The 14,478-nt window shown below is 42.3% G+C and overlaps 2 protein-coding genes and 1 long non-coding RNA gene across 3 annotated transcripts in view; 2 read left to right on the top strand and 1 right to left on the bottom strand.

Annotated features, from left to right (window-relative positions):
• Window positions 1-14,478, top strand: part of LOC138961656 (syntaxin-binding protein 5-like) — a 96,744-nt gene that overhangs the window by 72,146 nt on the left and 10,120 nt on the right. The gene's annotated exons all lie outside the window — the stretch shown is intronic.
• LOC138961658 (uncharacterized) lies at window positions 2,735-4,514 on the top strand. Its single transcript, XR_011454265.1, has 2 exons — window positions 2,735-2,860; window positions 3,538-4,514. It is a non-coding gene; the product is annotated as an uncharacterized lncRNA (long non-coding RNA).
• LOC138961657 (uncharacterized) lies at window positions 5,050-14,294 on the bottom strand. The gene is made up of 3 exons (XM_070333328.1): window positions 13,929-14,294; window positions 6,092-6,409; window positions 5,050-5,634 (listed from the first exon to the last, which is right to left on the bottom strand). Exons 1-3 carry the CDS (start codon window positions 14,265-14,267, stop codon window positions 5,065-5,067), a joined length of 1,227 nt encoding a protein of 408 aa, XP_070189429.1. The 5' UTR covers window positions 14,268-14,294; the 3' UTR covers window positions 5,050-5,064.

Here is a 14,478-nt window from a genome sequence, read left to right as displayed (position 1 = left end):
GTGTTTTATTTTACAATTTTGGATATAATTACACATGGAAGCATGTTAATGTTATTGTAATTCAATCTGACGACGATCTCTTTCCTGCTTTCATGCGATGGTAAACAGACAGAATTGGTTCTGTTCTGTTCACACACTACTTTCAGTCCACCTACCTGCAAGGGTCAAGTCCCAAGAAATATGTCTCTGTATTCCTATCTTATCACTGCTCCTGTTTTGTTTTCTTTCACATACATTTTCCCTTGATTTTTGACGGGTTTCTGGACAGAAAACTCTAAAACAAATTCTTTTCATCACAAAAGCGATCTTTGGAATTGACTGACGTAGTCCAGAAGAATTCATGCATCAACTTACGTCACGTATTTGATGTCATCACTTCGCATACCTTATGGTCTCGGTATTTCGTTGGCTTTCATATTTCCTACTTGTAAAATGACCCTCAGAGCTAACCGAGACTAGTTGAGGTTGTATCAATGCGCCTCGCCAGCAGGAGGTTAATGGCTTTTTTAGCGAGTGGTTAACGACAATTAATGACCGGTAATTTTTAATGAGTTGGGGCATTCTGACCAATCACAGGATCTGTTTCATTAAAACGCCTACTTGATTGAATTACAATATATGATAAGCATGTTTAGAATCAAATCGATTTATAAAATATACAGGCTGTAACATGGGAAAAGACCAATATTCCCTCCCCTTGGTCAAATACCAAAAATGAACAGCCTAGATGCTCGCTGTATGTTTTGATGAATTAATCTTGTAAATGGAACGGCAGTGGCTTTTTCAGAAATTAATTCATTAAAAACAAATCGCACTTTGCACAGAGAGCATGCACCCATTTTTGGCGTGCGGCCAAGTGGAGGATTGGTCTTATCACAAGTAAAAGCCTGGCCCCAAGATCTGAGATGGTGAGCCATTGGTCTGATCACAAGTAAAAGCCTGGCCCCAAGATGTGAGATGGTGAGCCATTGGTCTTATCACAAGTAAAAGCCTGGCCCCAAGATGTGAGATGGTGAGCCATTGGTCTTATCACAAGTAAATGCCTGGCCCCAAGATGTGAGATGGTGAGCCATTGGTCTTATCAAAAGTAAAAGCCTGGCCCCAAGATCTGAGATGGTGAGCCATTGGTCTTATCACAAGTAAAAGCCTGGCCCCAAGATGTGAGATGGTGAGCCATTGGTCTTATCACAAGTAAAAGCCTGGCCCCAAGATCTGAGATGGTGAGCCATTGGTCTTATCACAAGTAAAAGCCTGGCCCCAAGATGTGAGATGGTGAGCCATTGGTCTTATCACAAGTAAAAGCCTGGCCCCAAGATGTGAGATGGTGAGCCATTGGTCTTATCACAAGTAAAAGCCTGGCCCCAAGATGTGAGATGGTGAGCCATTGGTCTTATCACAAGTAAAAGCCTGGCCCCAAGATCTGAGATGGTGAGCCATTGGTCTTATCACAAGTAAAAGCCTGGCCCCAAGATGTGAGATGGTGAGCCATTGGTCTTATCACAAGTAAAAGCCTGGCCCCAAGATCTGAGATGGTGAGCCATTGGTCTTATCACAAGTAAAAGCCTGGCCCCAAGATCTGAGATGGTGAGCCAAACTCATGTTTTCATGAGAAGGAGTGTGCCTTTAAACAATGAGGTCAGTGAGACTGAGGGAAGGAAAGATAGAAAGGGGGAGAGATGGAGAGAAAGAAAGACATGGGGAGAAAGAGTGAGTGAGAGAGAGAGTGAGAGCAAGAGATGGAGAGAGAGAGAGAGAGAGAGAGAGAGAGAGAGAGAGAGAGAGAGAGAGAGAGAGAGAGAGAGAGAGAGAGAGAGAGAGAGAGAAAGAGAGAGACAGACAGAGACAGAGATTGGAGGAGAAACAGAGTCAAACTGACAAACACAAGGAAATTCAAATGTATTGCTTTTACTCATCTGTGAACATCATCGCCTACACAAGACAAAATCACAAGACAAAGCAACAACTTGGCCAGAAGAGAACACACAGTTCTCTTTCTATTCGATGGGCTAAAACCAGAACCAATTACCTCAAAATAACCTGTTTTGCAACTTTATAGTTATTTGACTTATGGTAACATGATTCTCACTTTCTGTAAAGGATTCTTGAAAATCTTGCATAATTGCGTATTTATAAGTCATAATTTGTTCTGGCTCCAAGCATTTCTCCTGCTCATCTTGGAAGCAGAACCCTCTAACTCCATCCAGGTTGGAAGCAGAACGTGCTAAGTTCAGTTTAGTCTGTTCTGCTACTGAGGCCTGTGGGGAAAGGGGAGTGTTTCACAGCGAGCCAGATGCAGCCATCGTCACCTGACCTCTTCTGCTTGCTGTGTCACAGTCATTTTTCCTGTTCACAGCGCAGCCAGATAAGCGCACATTAGCGATAGTGGTATCTGGTCTTGACCCTTTCTGTGTGGTGTAGGATTTCCTCCAGCACACAGAATAGTGTAACTAGCAGTAGTAGAGTCTGCTGTTGACAGAAAAAGGAATTTGATAGACTGTGGGAACTAAAACAGGTCAGTGACACCTGTCAAGTGTCAGTATCCGAATTCCTGACTCCGGATGTACAGGGTTGAAACACAATTAACTTTCCTGTGATAAAGAGTGAATGAAGAATGAATTGGAAAAGATGCAGTCCCTTGATATTGAGGGAGGAGGGTGGTAATAAGGGGGTTGGGGCCGGGGAGGGGGGTTGGTGGTAAAGTGGGTGCAAGGGGGTGGGGTGGGGTGGGGGGGGGGTGTGCTAAACTGACAAAAGGATGGTCCACTTTCTGAAAACACTGGAACAGAGAACAGCTCTCTGCCATTTTTACATCTGCTGCACAGTCAATTTGGCTGTTGCTCGAGTCAGGACACAGATTCAAGTGAGTATCTTCAAGTATTATGTTTTTCCCCATTTGAACAGACCATAAAAGCTGAAATTCAGATTCCTTTTTTAAATATAGGGGATTAACCTTCTGATTCAGTCTAAATCCTGTATCTGCAAACTGATTCCTAGCTTTTTGTGTTTTGTTTTCCTAATTGTAAAACACAGGCAGGTAAATGTGTTTGTTTCAGCGTGAATGTTCTTGCGCGCGTATGTGTTTGTTTGTGTCAGTGTGTGTTTGTGTGTGACGGTGTGTGCATGTGCTCATGCCTTAATGTTGTAGTGTATCCATGCAGCTCTTTAGTGTTTGTTAAAAAATTAAAAAAATGTAAGTGAGTGTTTACAGTATTTGTGTATGCTTGTAAAGATGGATAGATGAATGATTTGGTTGATGGATTTTGTCAGTTTAATTGACTCTAATATATTTTGTTATTCAGAGGTTATCACAATGTCAAACTGATGAGCATTAGTGGTCAGAGTGTAATCAAGTACTAATGTTTCATTTGTTTGTGTGAATAGAAACACGAAAACTATCCAAAGTTTTAACGCAGAAGCGATAATACGGAGGCAATTACCTTTTTTTTTTATTATCGGTTAATACTTTTAAAATAGAAGTACATGTAGTAATTGCCTGTTCAAAGGAGATAACATTCATAGTATCCATGTCTTTTGCAGACGCTGTTTGAAAGGAGATGAATCATCAGGCCGTCCAGGCAAGTAAGAAGCACCATGCATTTCAGGAAACTGTCCTTCGGATTCACGGATTACGGTTGCATAATCTCCTTTCTGCCAATGCTAAAAGTGAAACCTGATGACTTTGATGCGTCTCCATTGGCAAAATCTACCCCAAAATATGACGATTGTGCTGTTTCTTCAATCGAAGATCCTTTTGAGAACATGGTGAATGGGGGTTATCCTCCTGTTCGAGTCATGCATCAACTCCAATACTTGCTGATTGTGATTCCACCCCTCAAAAATGAATCAAGCTACCCAACTCCTGTACATCTTTCTCCTGTGTGTGCTTCCACAGTTTCTGTTACCCTGTAGGTGTATTCACATCAGCTTGTAGTATATATGTCAGACACTGCTCCTTTAGGTGAAACTACCACAGCATCTCTTCCATCTGTTTATGGAACCCCAACAAAGAAAATTCTGTCATCGATGAAGGAAGCATCCTATGTGACACCTCATGAGAAGAAGTTCAGCCGAACTTAAAGACTCTGCAACCCGGGACTACGAGAAAAGGTGTGTTCGAAAAGCGAAGACACTCGGAGATGAATGTTACACAGGAATAACTGGTCAAACGGCAAAGACAAAAGCAGTACAGGAGGTCGACTGTTAAAAGTGCAAAATGTGTATTATTTATTTCGACCTTTGTGCACAACATTTTTGTGAAGAGGAAAGTACAACAAAAGGTAAGAATGCCAAATTGTTTTCTTGATAATGAACAGAGTAGCATGCAGTCAGGATCTAAAGCTCGTGATTTTGTTACCATTTGCATTGTGTGGTTAAAATGCGCCTTCAGCCTTGTGTTTATTTGTTTGTTTGTTTGCTTGTTTGCTGCTTTGTTCGTTTGGTTTGTTGTTAGTGTTATTGGGTGTGTAGTTTTGTGCGTAACGCAAAACGATATGAGCTGATACAACATAAGATTACCGTTGGGATTTCTTGAAAAACACAATAAAAAAAAAGTATAATGATTTCAGAGAGAGTTTTGTGTGTGTGTTGTTTTTGTTATGTGTTTTTTTTTCGCTATGAAAAGTACCGGCAATTTAATTTTTATTTATGCGTGTTGCGTTCATTAGGCCACACAATGAATGAATACATGAGTCCTTGATGATATTTTTGCAAGTGACTTGACATTTGTTTGTTTATGACGGTAATAAACTTTGAAAAACGATTTGAACTAATGTACAGTATAAGCTTTGCTTGGAAGCAGAACATGCTATGTGTGAGGAGGCTGCTTCTGACTGCTGTAGCACAGGCCACAGTGGGGTCTGTGTGGAAGTCAGAAGCAGCTATGGTGCACTGGGCTTTTCTAGCTCCAGAACTGAGAAAAGAGCAGGAGTGTATTCTGGAAGCAGAACAAATTATACCTTTTTTGCTTATGAAAAAGTTGTTCAATTAAATTGATTACTAGTGTGCATGACCAGTGTTTCCTCTAAGTCAAGTGTGTAAAATATGAGGGCTACAATCCTGTGTTTACTATTTTTTATGAGGGGTTGAAATCTTCAAGTGGCCATTTCTCAAAATGGTGGAAATCCAGTTAGATGGTTCTGGTTTTAACCCATCGTATTCTTCTGTGTACAGAAGAGCAATGGATATCATGGTGTGTACACCCACATCGCGGACATAGCGCGCGCGGACATACAACTTGTCGCCTTTCTTGAAGTTGAACACCCCCGCTTGTCCGCTACTGACCCCGTGCTGAGAAAAGGAGGTGAAAGCCACTTGATGGTTGCAGAACACCTGGAGCTTCAAGTGCTGCCCGGAGGACGGGTCGCCACGAAGGGACAGGATGTAGGAACCGGTTACCCTGATGTTGAACTCCGCACTGGATTTAGCGTACATGTTGCCTTCGTCAAGGAGGATAAGTTTGCCGTCGAAGACGATGTTCTCGTCATAGCCGTATTTTTTGGCGTTTTCTTGAACTTCCAGAGTGCAGGCCATATGGGTGCCGCTGAGCTGCAGTGGCGTGTTGCCTTCCAGATAGACAAAGGACAGCATTGTTGTCCCTTCCATTTCCTTTTGTGTTGAATAGATTTTCATGCTGATCTGTAAGAAACACATGAGTGTTGAGACACAGAAAGACAAAGAGGAACCCGCCCGTTCCTTCAACAACAGATTTTCCAGTCTGTCTATCGTCCAGAAACCCTTTCTTCTTTCAAGTCGGCCCTTAAAATATATATTTCTTCAAAAAGAACCTGAAGTCATTCCTTAAACAAGTAGCTTAATTCTTGCGCAGACACGCCAGTACACATGCACCCACATACGCACGCATGCAAGCCACATGCACAAACGCACATGTGCACACACATACACGCATTCACAAACGCACATGTGCACACACACACACACACTCAAAATATCCCCCCAAAAATCCACACACACACTCAGACACAAATTTCCCACTGGCCCCCCCCCCCCCCCCCCCCCCCCCCGAAAAAAAAACCCACCAAAAAAAACCCACCCATAATAACACACACGCACACAAACACATGCACACACACACCTTCTCAGAAGTGGTCAGGTAAAGAGCCCCAGAAGTGGAGAGAGGCACGCTTTTTCCCAGGTAAACATAGAACATCCCCTCCATGAGAACCCATGCCCACTGATCACCCAGAGGGTCTGGTCTGACCATCACCCAGTAGACACCGGTTCTTGGAACAGCAAACGAAAGTATCTTCATGTTATATTTGCTCCAGGATCCGGACTCTGTGATGCCTTGGTTGTTGAACGCACTGTGAACCGTTGGGTCTTTGATGTACTGGGAGAGACTTATATTGCCTTGGTTGACATACCCATCACTGTGCGCTGTTGTGAAGTATTTCTGTAACAGATGTAGCTTGGTTTATAAGAATGAACCTTTAGCACGCCAATGGTGCTCGTTGTCGCCTGTCATCACCTCTCTCCTGCAGCCAGCGGCGATAGAAATCGCCAACATTAATGTGTTTGAATTTCCCGCCGGTATGTTCATTTGCATACAACCTTGACTTGCTTATCCGGTTTCAAAACGAGGCTCTCTATCTTCGTTTGATAGATTTCGGTCGTGTTTGATCGACTTTTACGAAGTTTATGGAGAGAATTAAAGTTGAACTCACAATGGAAGATGAGTCTGAGAAGCTTATTATAAGGTAATCTTTAACTTCAGTGTGTTAAATTCAAAACTCATAATTCATAGGCGTGAATTAACCCTCAGTCTCCAAATTTGTAGAACCTGCACTTGTAATCATAACAAGTCATTTTACAGAATACAGAATTCTGTATTCTGTATTCTGTAAAATTCGTCGCGATATAACCTTGAATGGTTGAAAACGACGTTAAACACGAAATAAAGAAAGAAAGAAAGAAAGAATTCTGTAAAATTACTTGTTATGATTACAAGTGCAGGTTCTAGATCCCTTTGAAGTCACGGAATGAACTCCGAAGAACTGTACGAATGCATTTCGTTTACATGCGCCAAAAAAGGAATTATCCATATGAGCGGACAGGGGTAGTGATTTTTTCCGAAATGTAGCGAAATGTAGCAAAAAGTAGCGAAAAGTAGCGAAATGTAGCGAAAAGTAGCGAAATGTAGCGAAATGAAACATGATAAAAACGAACTTTTGGAACATTTGGAGCTCCAACAATTTTCGTAGTTATCGATTCAGATTATCAAGTTGTAATCCATGAATGTTGTGCCAAAGGAGGATGATGATGATGATGATGATGATGATGATGATGATGATTTCCATGAAAACAATGTAATGCCCAATTCCATGAATGTTGTGCTAAAGGATGATGATGATGATGATGATGATGATGATGATGATGATGATGATGATGATGATGATGATGATGATGATGATGATTTCCATGAAAACACGGTAATGCCCAATCACATGAATGTTTTGCCAAATGGCAAATTTCTTGAAATTGCAAAGTTGATTCATGTACTCCAGAACACGGCAATGTCAGACAGAGTTGAAAACGTCCCGCCTGGTCCGAAAGAAAATGTCTTCTTCATTGTTGATAATGCAGAGAATGTGACCAGGAGGGCCCAAAACAAACCTTCTCAATTTGTCGATGACAGAGGTGCTTGGGGTAATGGCCCAACCAGCAAAAGTGTTTGTGTGCAAACTGATGGTACTTTAAAGCACGTGAGCTTCAAAAATGACATGTATTGTCGTGAAAAGACAGTGCAGAAGAAGAGAGAGTATATCCCCCTTGTACCCCGCCTCATCCATTCATGGCCTACAACGAGTCCAGAACGCCGCTGCCAGGCTGACGTTGAGGAAGACGAAGCGAGACCACATCACCCCCCTACTTCGCTCCTTGCACTGGCTCCCTGTCAACACCCGAATCTCCTACAAACTGTCCACTCTGGTCTACAAGTGTCTCAACGACTCTGCTCCCGAGTACCTTCAATCCTCCCTGGACCTGTACACCCAGCCCTCCGACCGTCCCCTTCGTTCTGCTGCTGACCCTCTCCGCCTCCACATCCCTCGCTCGAAACTCGCATCTGCTGGTCAGCGTGCATTTCCCTCCGCGGGACCCTCCGTCTGGAACTCCCTGCCGCTTGAGCTTCGCCAGAGCCCCTCTCTTGACGCGTTCAAGAGTAGGTTGAAGACTCAGTTCTTCCCGTAGCTGGCTGCGACTTTCATGCTCGACGTGATGTGCTGTGCCCCAAAAGACATTCTTGTGCTGTGCTCTGTGAGAGGTGTTTTCTTTGTGCTTAATATTATTTTGTTTGGACCTAGCTATTGATGTGTACATTGTTGTTAAACAGTTGTTTGTTTACCAGGGTTTGCTAGTGTGTGATAGGGTTCGTGTCCGTCTGAAGATGTTAGTTTCTTTGTTAGTCCTGTGTTGACAACTCTTCGACAAGCGCTTAGAACTGTACCCACGGAATACGCGCTATATAAGCTTCATATTGATTGATACCCCAACCAGCACTGACCAGAAACAGTAGTCACACTACACAGATACTACGTAAAACACAAGACATACAAGAAGCGGGTATCATGGCTGTCAGGTAATGTACCAACAATAGCTGTCCATGAGTACAAAGGCCCTTACGTTAGAATTCACCCCAAACAGATGCATAAAATAAAGACTGATCTTCAAGTTGAGCAAACGACCATCTGAAGTGTATGCAGGCAATTCTGAAAGTGACACGGAGGTCTTTGAAGGACCGAGAAATAAACGCTGCATATATAACGCGAAGGCTAGGATGAGAAAAGAAAATCAACCCCATGCACACAACGACAATTTCTCTGACCAAGTAGCTGGTGTCGAAGAACTACAACATGTGTTACCTTTCATTAAACTGGTTGTTCGCCAACGTGGCAAAGTGCCGTGCATAGTTTTGTACACAGAAGAACAAATCAGTGATCTACGACGCTTCTGTTGTCCACCCTGCTCTGCACAAGCGACAGTTTTGGGTGTGGACAAAACTTTTAATCTCGGGAGCGTCCACGTCACTGTTCTTGTGTACAAAAACCTGGCATTAATGAACCGCAAGACGGGAGACCATCCTCTATTTTGCGGGCCTTTGTTTTTACACGGGAATAGTGACACTGCCACATTCAGTGTCTTTTTCCAGCATCTGGCAGGCCTTTTAGCAGATTGTAAAAAGTTACCTGTTCTTGGCAGTGATGAGGAAACTGCGAGGAGAAAAGCAATGGGGATCTCTGCTTATGTGTTGTTCGCTTCACCTGCAGAAAAAACTTCTCTGCGTCATTGAAAGACAAAGTGGGTTGCCGAAGTCACAAAGGCAGCACTTCGAAAATTTGATTTTCGGGCGCAATGGAATCCTGGCGTCGGCTGATGACCAGGTCGAACCTGAAGACAGTTTATGCATGGTTTCTCCCTCAGACTCGGGTGTTCAGAAGTATGTGGACAAAATGACACCACTGCTTTTGCAGAATGCTGCTGCATACACAGGAATGAAAAACCTACTCTTGGCAAACGTTCGCTGGACAAACAACAACTGCGAGAGCATCAACCATGTGCTCAAACAGGCTGTTAGCTGGAAGTCTCTCAAACTTGTTGAGTTGGTGAATAAACTGCATGCGGTTGTTCGCCAACAATACCGCGAAGTAAAAAGGTCGTTCATAAATGTTAGGGAGTTTTCTTTGACGCCACAGTTTGACAGATTTGTTGTCTCGCGGGACATTTGGTTGTTTGAAGATCAGGGCAAAAGGAGCAAGCGTTTCAAAAAGTTCATGTCTGCATTGGTACTGACAGACGAACAAGTAGTCAGGAGCACAGACGGATGCAGAACATCCCGTGCACCAACACATAAAGGCAAGAAGCCAGGTCAAGTTAAACGAAAACAATGTGCCAAAACAACAAGCACACAGTAATTTCTTGGATCATGATCCTTATCTTTTGTGATTTTTGGATTTGTCAATAAAAAATGTGCTTCTAAATCTGAGTTTAAATCTCTCTCTCTGTCTCTTTCTCTCTCTCTGTCTGTGTCTCTCTGTCTCTTTCGCTCTCTCTGTCTGTGTCTCTCTCTGTCTTTCTCTGTCTCTCTCTTTCTCTGTCTCTGTCTCTGTCTCTCTCTCTGTCTCTCTGTCTCTTTCTCTCTCTCTGTCTCTCTCTCTCTGCATGTATTATGTACTCTGATCAATTATTACTATATATTGGAACGGTGATAGGGACAAGTTGTAAGCCATACTTGTATGGTCTTATGCAGAGTCACATATGATATAATTATATCGTATATATATACGACTAATCAACTTCCATCCTTTTGAACCACACAATAAACAGTATCAGTCTCTCAGTCTCTCTCTGTGATTTCAATGTGTCAACTCCATATTTTACACTTTGGATTTAAGCCTTATCACTTACCTGGGCATGAAAGTCAAGTGTTCAGTATTACAACTTGATAAAGTCTGAATCGATAACTACGAAAATTGTTGGAGCTCCAAATGTTCGAAAAGTTCGTTTTTATCATGTTCCATTTCGCTACTTTTCGCTACATTTTGCTACTTTTCGCTACATTTCGCTACATTTCGCTACTTTTCGCTACATTTCGCTACATTTCGGAAAAAATAACTACCGGCGGACAGGGGAGATAACTCTAGCGTGTAAATGATGCCCCTTGGTTGACAACGTACGCTAATTTTGTGGGTTTTTTCGTCGATCAAACAACCAAAATAATTAATTATGCTTAAGTTTGGAGCTCAATCCGTCAATTAATTTCACGACAATGTTCTTTGGCTTGATTACAGGGACTTGTATCAAAAATAGGTAAAGAATGCCACTGGATTCTGAGCTATGAATTTAACACACTAAAGTTTAAGATTACCAGCTTTCAGACATCTTTCTCTATCAACATTCTGGCAATGAATTTGAATGTTTTAGGCCAGAAAAGTTCAACTAATAGGCAAAGGTTAGGAACCGATGTACACGTAAGGTGGAGGGATCCAACTATGATTTACTGAGTCCGACATCCAATTGTCAAAAAGTGAGTGAAAAGTAGATATTTTGATGCCTGGCTCGTCGAATTTTGGGTCATTGAGTTCCAACCTACATCTGTCAGAAGGTGATTTATTTTCTTCCTGTTTCTTACGAAAAATGTGGTCGATCTACTTGTCACAGATCTCTGGTCACTTGAAAGAAAAGAATCTAAGTGTGCATTGTGTGTTGCACAGCGTAATGTAAATCATACTGAGAAGAAAACAGTCACTCCTGCGTCTTCTACTTTTGACTCGGGCCTTACGAAACGTTCATCTTACGACTTGTACTGGTCAACTGCCTTTTGTGCACCATAGGATTAAGTGTATCAGGTATACATCATGAGGAAGGTGTTATTTCTTAAGCAGACTATTGTGCCTGACATTTCAAACGAGCAAGTAAAGAATGCTGTTCATGTCAAACCGAGTGTCTACCAACGCGCTTGCATGGGTGGTATGGAAATGTGAACGCGAAACAACAATTACGAAAAACAGGTCTTCCAACATCAAAACCAAGTTCAGCGCAGCAGACTTAACTGGCACGTCACTCATAGCGATAAAAAGCGTGCCAGTGCAGTCTGCTTGGGTTTTGATGTTAGAAGACCTGTTTTTCGTAATTGTTGTTTCGCGTTCACATTTGTGTGTGTGTGTGTGTGTGTGTGTGTGTGGGTGTGTGTGTGTGTGTGTGTGTGTGTGTGTGTGTGTGTGTGTTTATGCTTCCTTGTAAAATAACGTTCAGTACAGTTCAGTTCATCTCGCTAAATTAGATTTCCTCGCGGTGAGAATTGCCTAAGAAACGCTACTTCCTCGCCACACTCGCCAAATCTATATAGCGTCTAAGAAACGGAGGACTGGCTGAACAAGAGCAGTACAAAACATTGAAAGGACGAAGGCCCATCGACTGTGCTCTCTGCCTGCTTCTGCATGGGTGAAAGTAGCCCGTCAATTGACTGAAATCCGTCAATCTAAAAATAAGTCTGACGGAAATTCCGTCAATCCGCAATTTTTTATTTTTTTTTAAATTTTTAAGCGGAACGCGTTTTCGAACTGCTATGCGGTAAACCCCGTAGGTGAGGTTTCTTCGCTTTCGGATTCGCTCTGCATCACAATAAAAAAAAAAGTTCTCGCGTTTTGGCAGGCATTACGAAGTGGTGACACGATTTCTGCGACAAAGATACCGGTTTTGACGGAAAACGCATGGACAGATCTTATTGATGCTGGTCTAGCCAACAAACGGCGATGGGACTGGTTGGAGTTCATGAAACTAAAACTGTGTGTGATAAGTTTGGTGCTTGAAACTCAAGTGCTTTTCCTTGAGAACTTTGCACTATAAGAGATGCTACTGCTTAGTTGCTACTTTGTGCAGTGCTACATCATGCTGTTTGCATGTGTGACATTCTGTTTCATCATTTATTTCAATGCCTGTCTGGCAATGTTTGCTTCTTATGATTAAATATTTCGAACTTTTATTTCAGTTGTTCGGTTGTTCAGTTTCTATTTCATTTAGTAATTGGCTGTTGTCAATGTTAATTGTTATCAATTGTGTCGTTGTGTTGGAAGATGCAAGTGTGAAAAGATACAAAAGAAAAATGATTACTTCTGTGAATTGTTTTGATTTTGTTTACCCTTTTTACCATATCATTAGAATCTGAAGGTATTTTTTTGACCTGCATGATAGTGACAAAAAGTGTATTTTTTTGCCAGGAAAGGCCTCAAAATCACAATGTTTAATGCAAAAATTTGTTTTCGGCCGGGGGGCGTTGCCCCCCTGGACCCCCTAACGGGGCCCTGCCCCGTACCCCGCCAGGGCCTAGGCGGCCCCTGGATCCCTGCCTCAAAAAAATTTCAGTCAATTTGATTTTCATAGGTTTCACCCATGCTTCTGTGATTTAGGTCAGCACGTGTTTCGCAAGGACTTGTTTAACATTACAGCAGTCACAAAGGCAGTCTCTGGTTGTACGGTTTAAAGCAGATCGACATGATATGTGTTTATTTATTTTATAGTTAACTAACGTACTCAGACCAAACCACAAAGCATACAAAAAGACTGCATGATCTTCAATGTTTTTGTAACCACATGCACAAAGTCTGCACATCAATGGTGATGTTCAAATGGAAGTTAGAGGTGTTTTCATGTGGGCAGTGTCAGGTTCAAAGCCCACCATAGAAAATAACTCAGCTGCAGGGGAGAGAATACAGACAGATATGTGGAGTGCTAAAGGGGCAGTCAGTCCTTATAATGCATATCCTGTGTGAACAATTTGGCTTACTGATTACATTTTTTGGGGGCACAGTTTAGAGTGTTTCAAGAGGAAACAGGTCAAAGCGGTTGAGGATGTTCCTTTCAGTATTTTGACCTTCCTTTTTTGTGTGGAAGTACGAGGGCTGTAAAGTGTTTTTACAGTATTTAGAATCCAGACTCCTGGCAATATGGCGTTGAATTCAAAATCATGCTGTCAAAAAGCTGACTATCCTGAGGTTTTCAACACACAAAAGTTCCATAGTTATGTTGTTTTCATAGAATCGACCCAGGAAGATACTCAGACCGCACACTGTGTGAGACTGCGTTATGGAGCACACAAAAAATTGTGATTTCCGAGCCACGACTTACCATAAAAAAAAATGGCTAAAAGTGTCAGATTTGCATGAAAGTTTGGTGAAAAGGTTCTGGGATGATGACTCTATGTGTGCCTAAGGTGAAAAACTTGTTCAGCGATTTCAAGCGAGGTAGTTTTAATTGAGCCTAGAAAATGATACCCATCTCGGTCTACTGTATTTCATCTGTTACCCCCTAAAACAATATGCTTTGGAATCCTAATGTCAGATTGCCAGCTTTTACTGACATCCCTGCTGTGGAATCCAAATCTCCAATTACTGACGTCAAATGAATCATAAACTTACCTTGGAGGTGCTGGCAAGCGCCACGCCGAGCGAAAAGTTGGTTCTTTTTTGGTCGCCCTCCAACCGCAGCCCGATAGTGTCTCGAACATTGAAAGGAAGGGCTACACTCAGTCCTGCTCTCACGTTCTCGGAGCCGTAAGCTATGAAGATTGTGTCCTGGTCGTTTATCCGAAGAATGGATCTGGCTTGAGAATCAGTATCAGGATCACAAATCATGGTGATGATGTAGACACCTGCCTCAGTAACATTTACATCGCCAGTCACTGCAGTGGGAAACTGGCCCAGAATGAGAAGAAGCAGGAGTAGTGTCGGTAGAGGGAAGGTTGACATTGTCTTCATCTCTAAGGCTGTCGTTGATTTGACCCTCCGCAAACCACACGTCTTCTTATAGGATGGTGTCAGTTGTTGGAGAAAAGCTAACAGCTGTTGGTACAATTGAATTGTCAACCTCACGCAACCTTTTATTGAACTCATTATTTTCAGCCAGAATTGGTTTAAGGTGGCACATCCACCCAAATCATCGTTCAACATCGTTATAAAATCACAAATA

Source organism: Littorina saxatilis, linkage group LG3 (assembly GCF_037325665.1).
Source record: "Littorina saxatilis isolate snail1 linkage group LG3, US_GU_Lsax_2.0, whole genome shotgun sequence".
NCBI lineage: Eukaryota > Metazoa > Mollusca > Gastropoda > Littorinimorpha > Littorinidae > Littorina > Littorina saxatilis.
The sequence above is the reverse complement of the archived record's forward strand: the minus strand, read 5'-3'. Positions and strand labels throughout refer to the sequence as shown.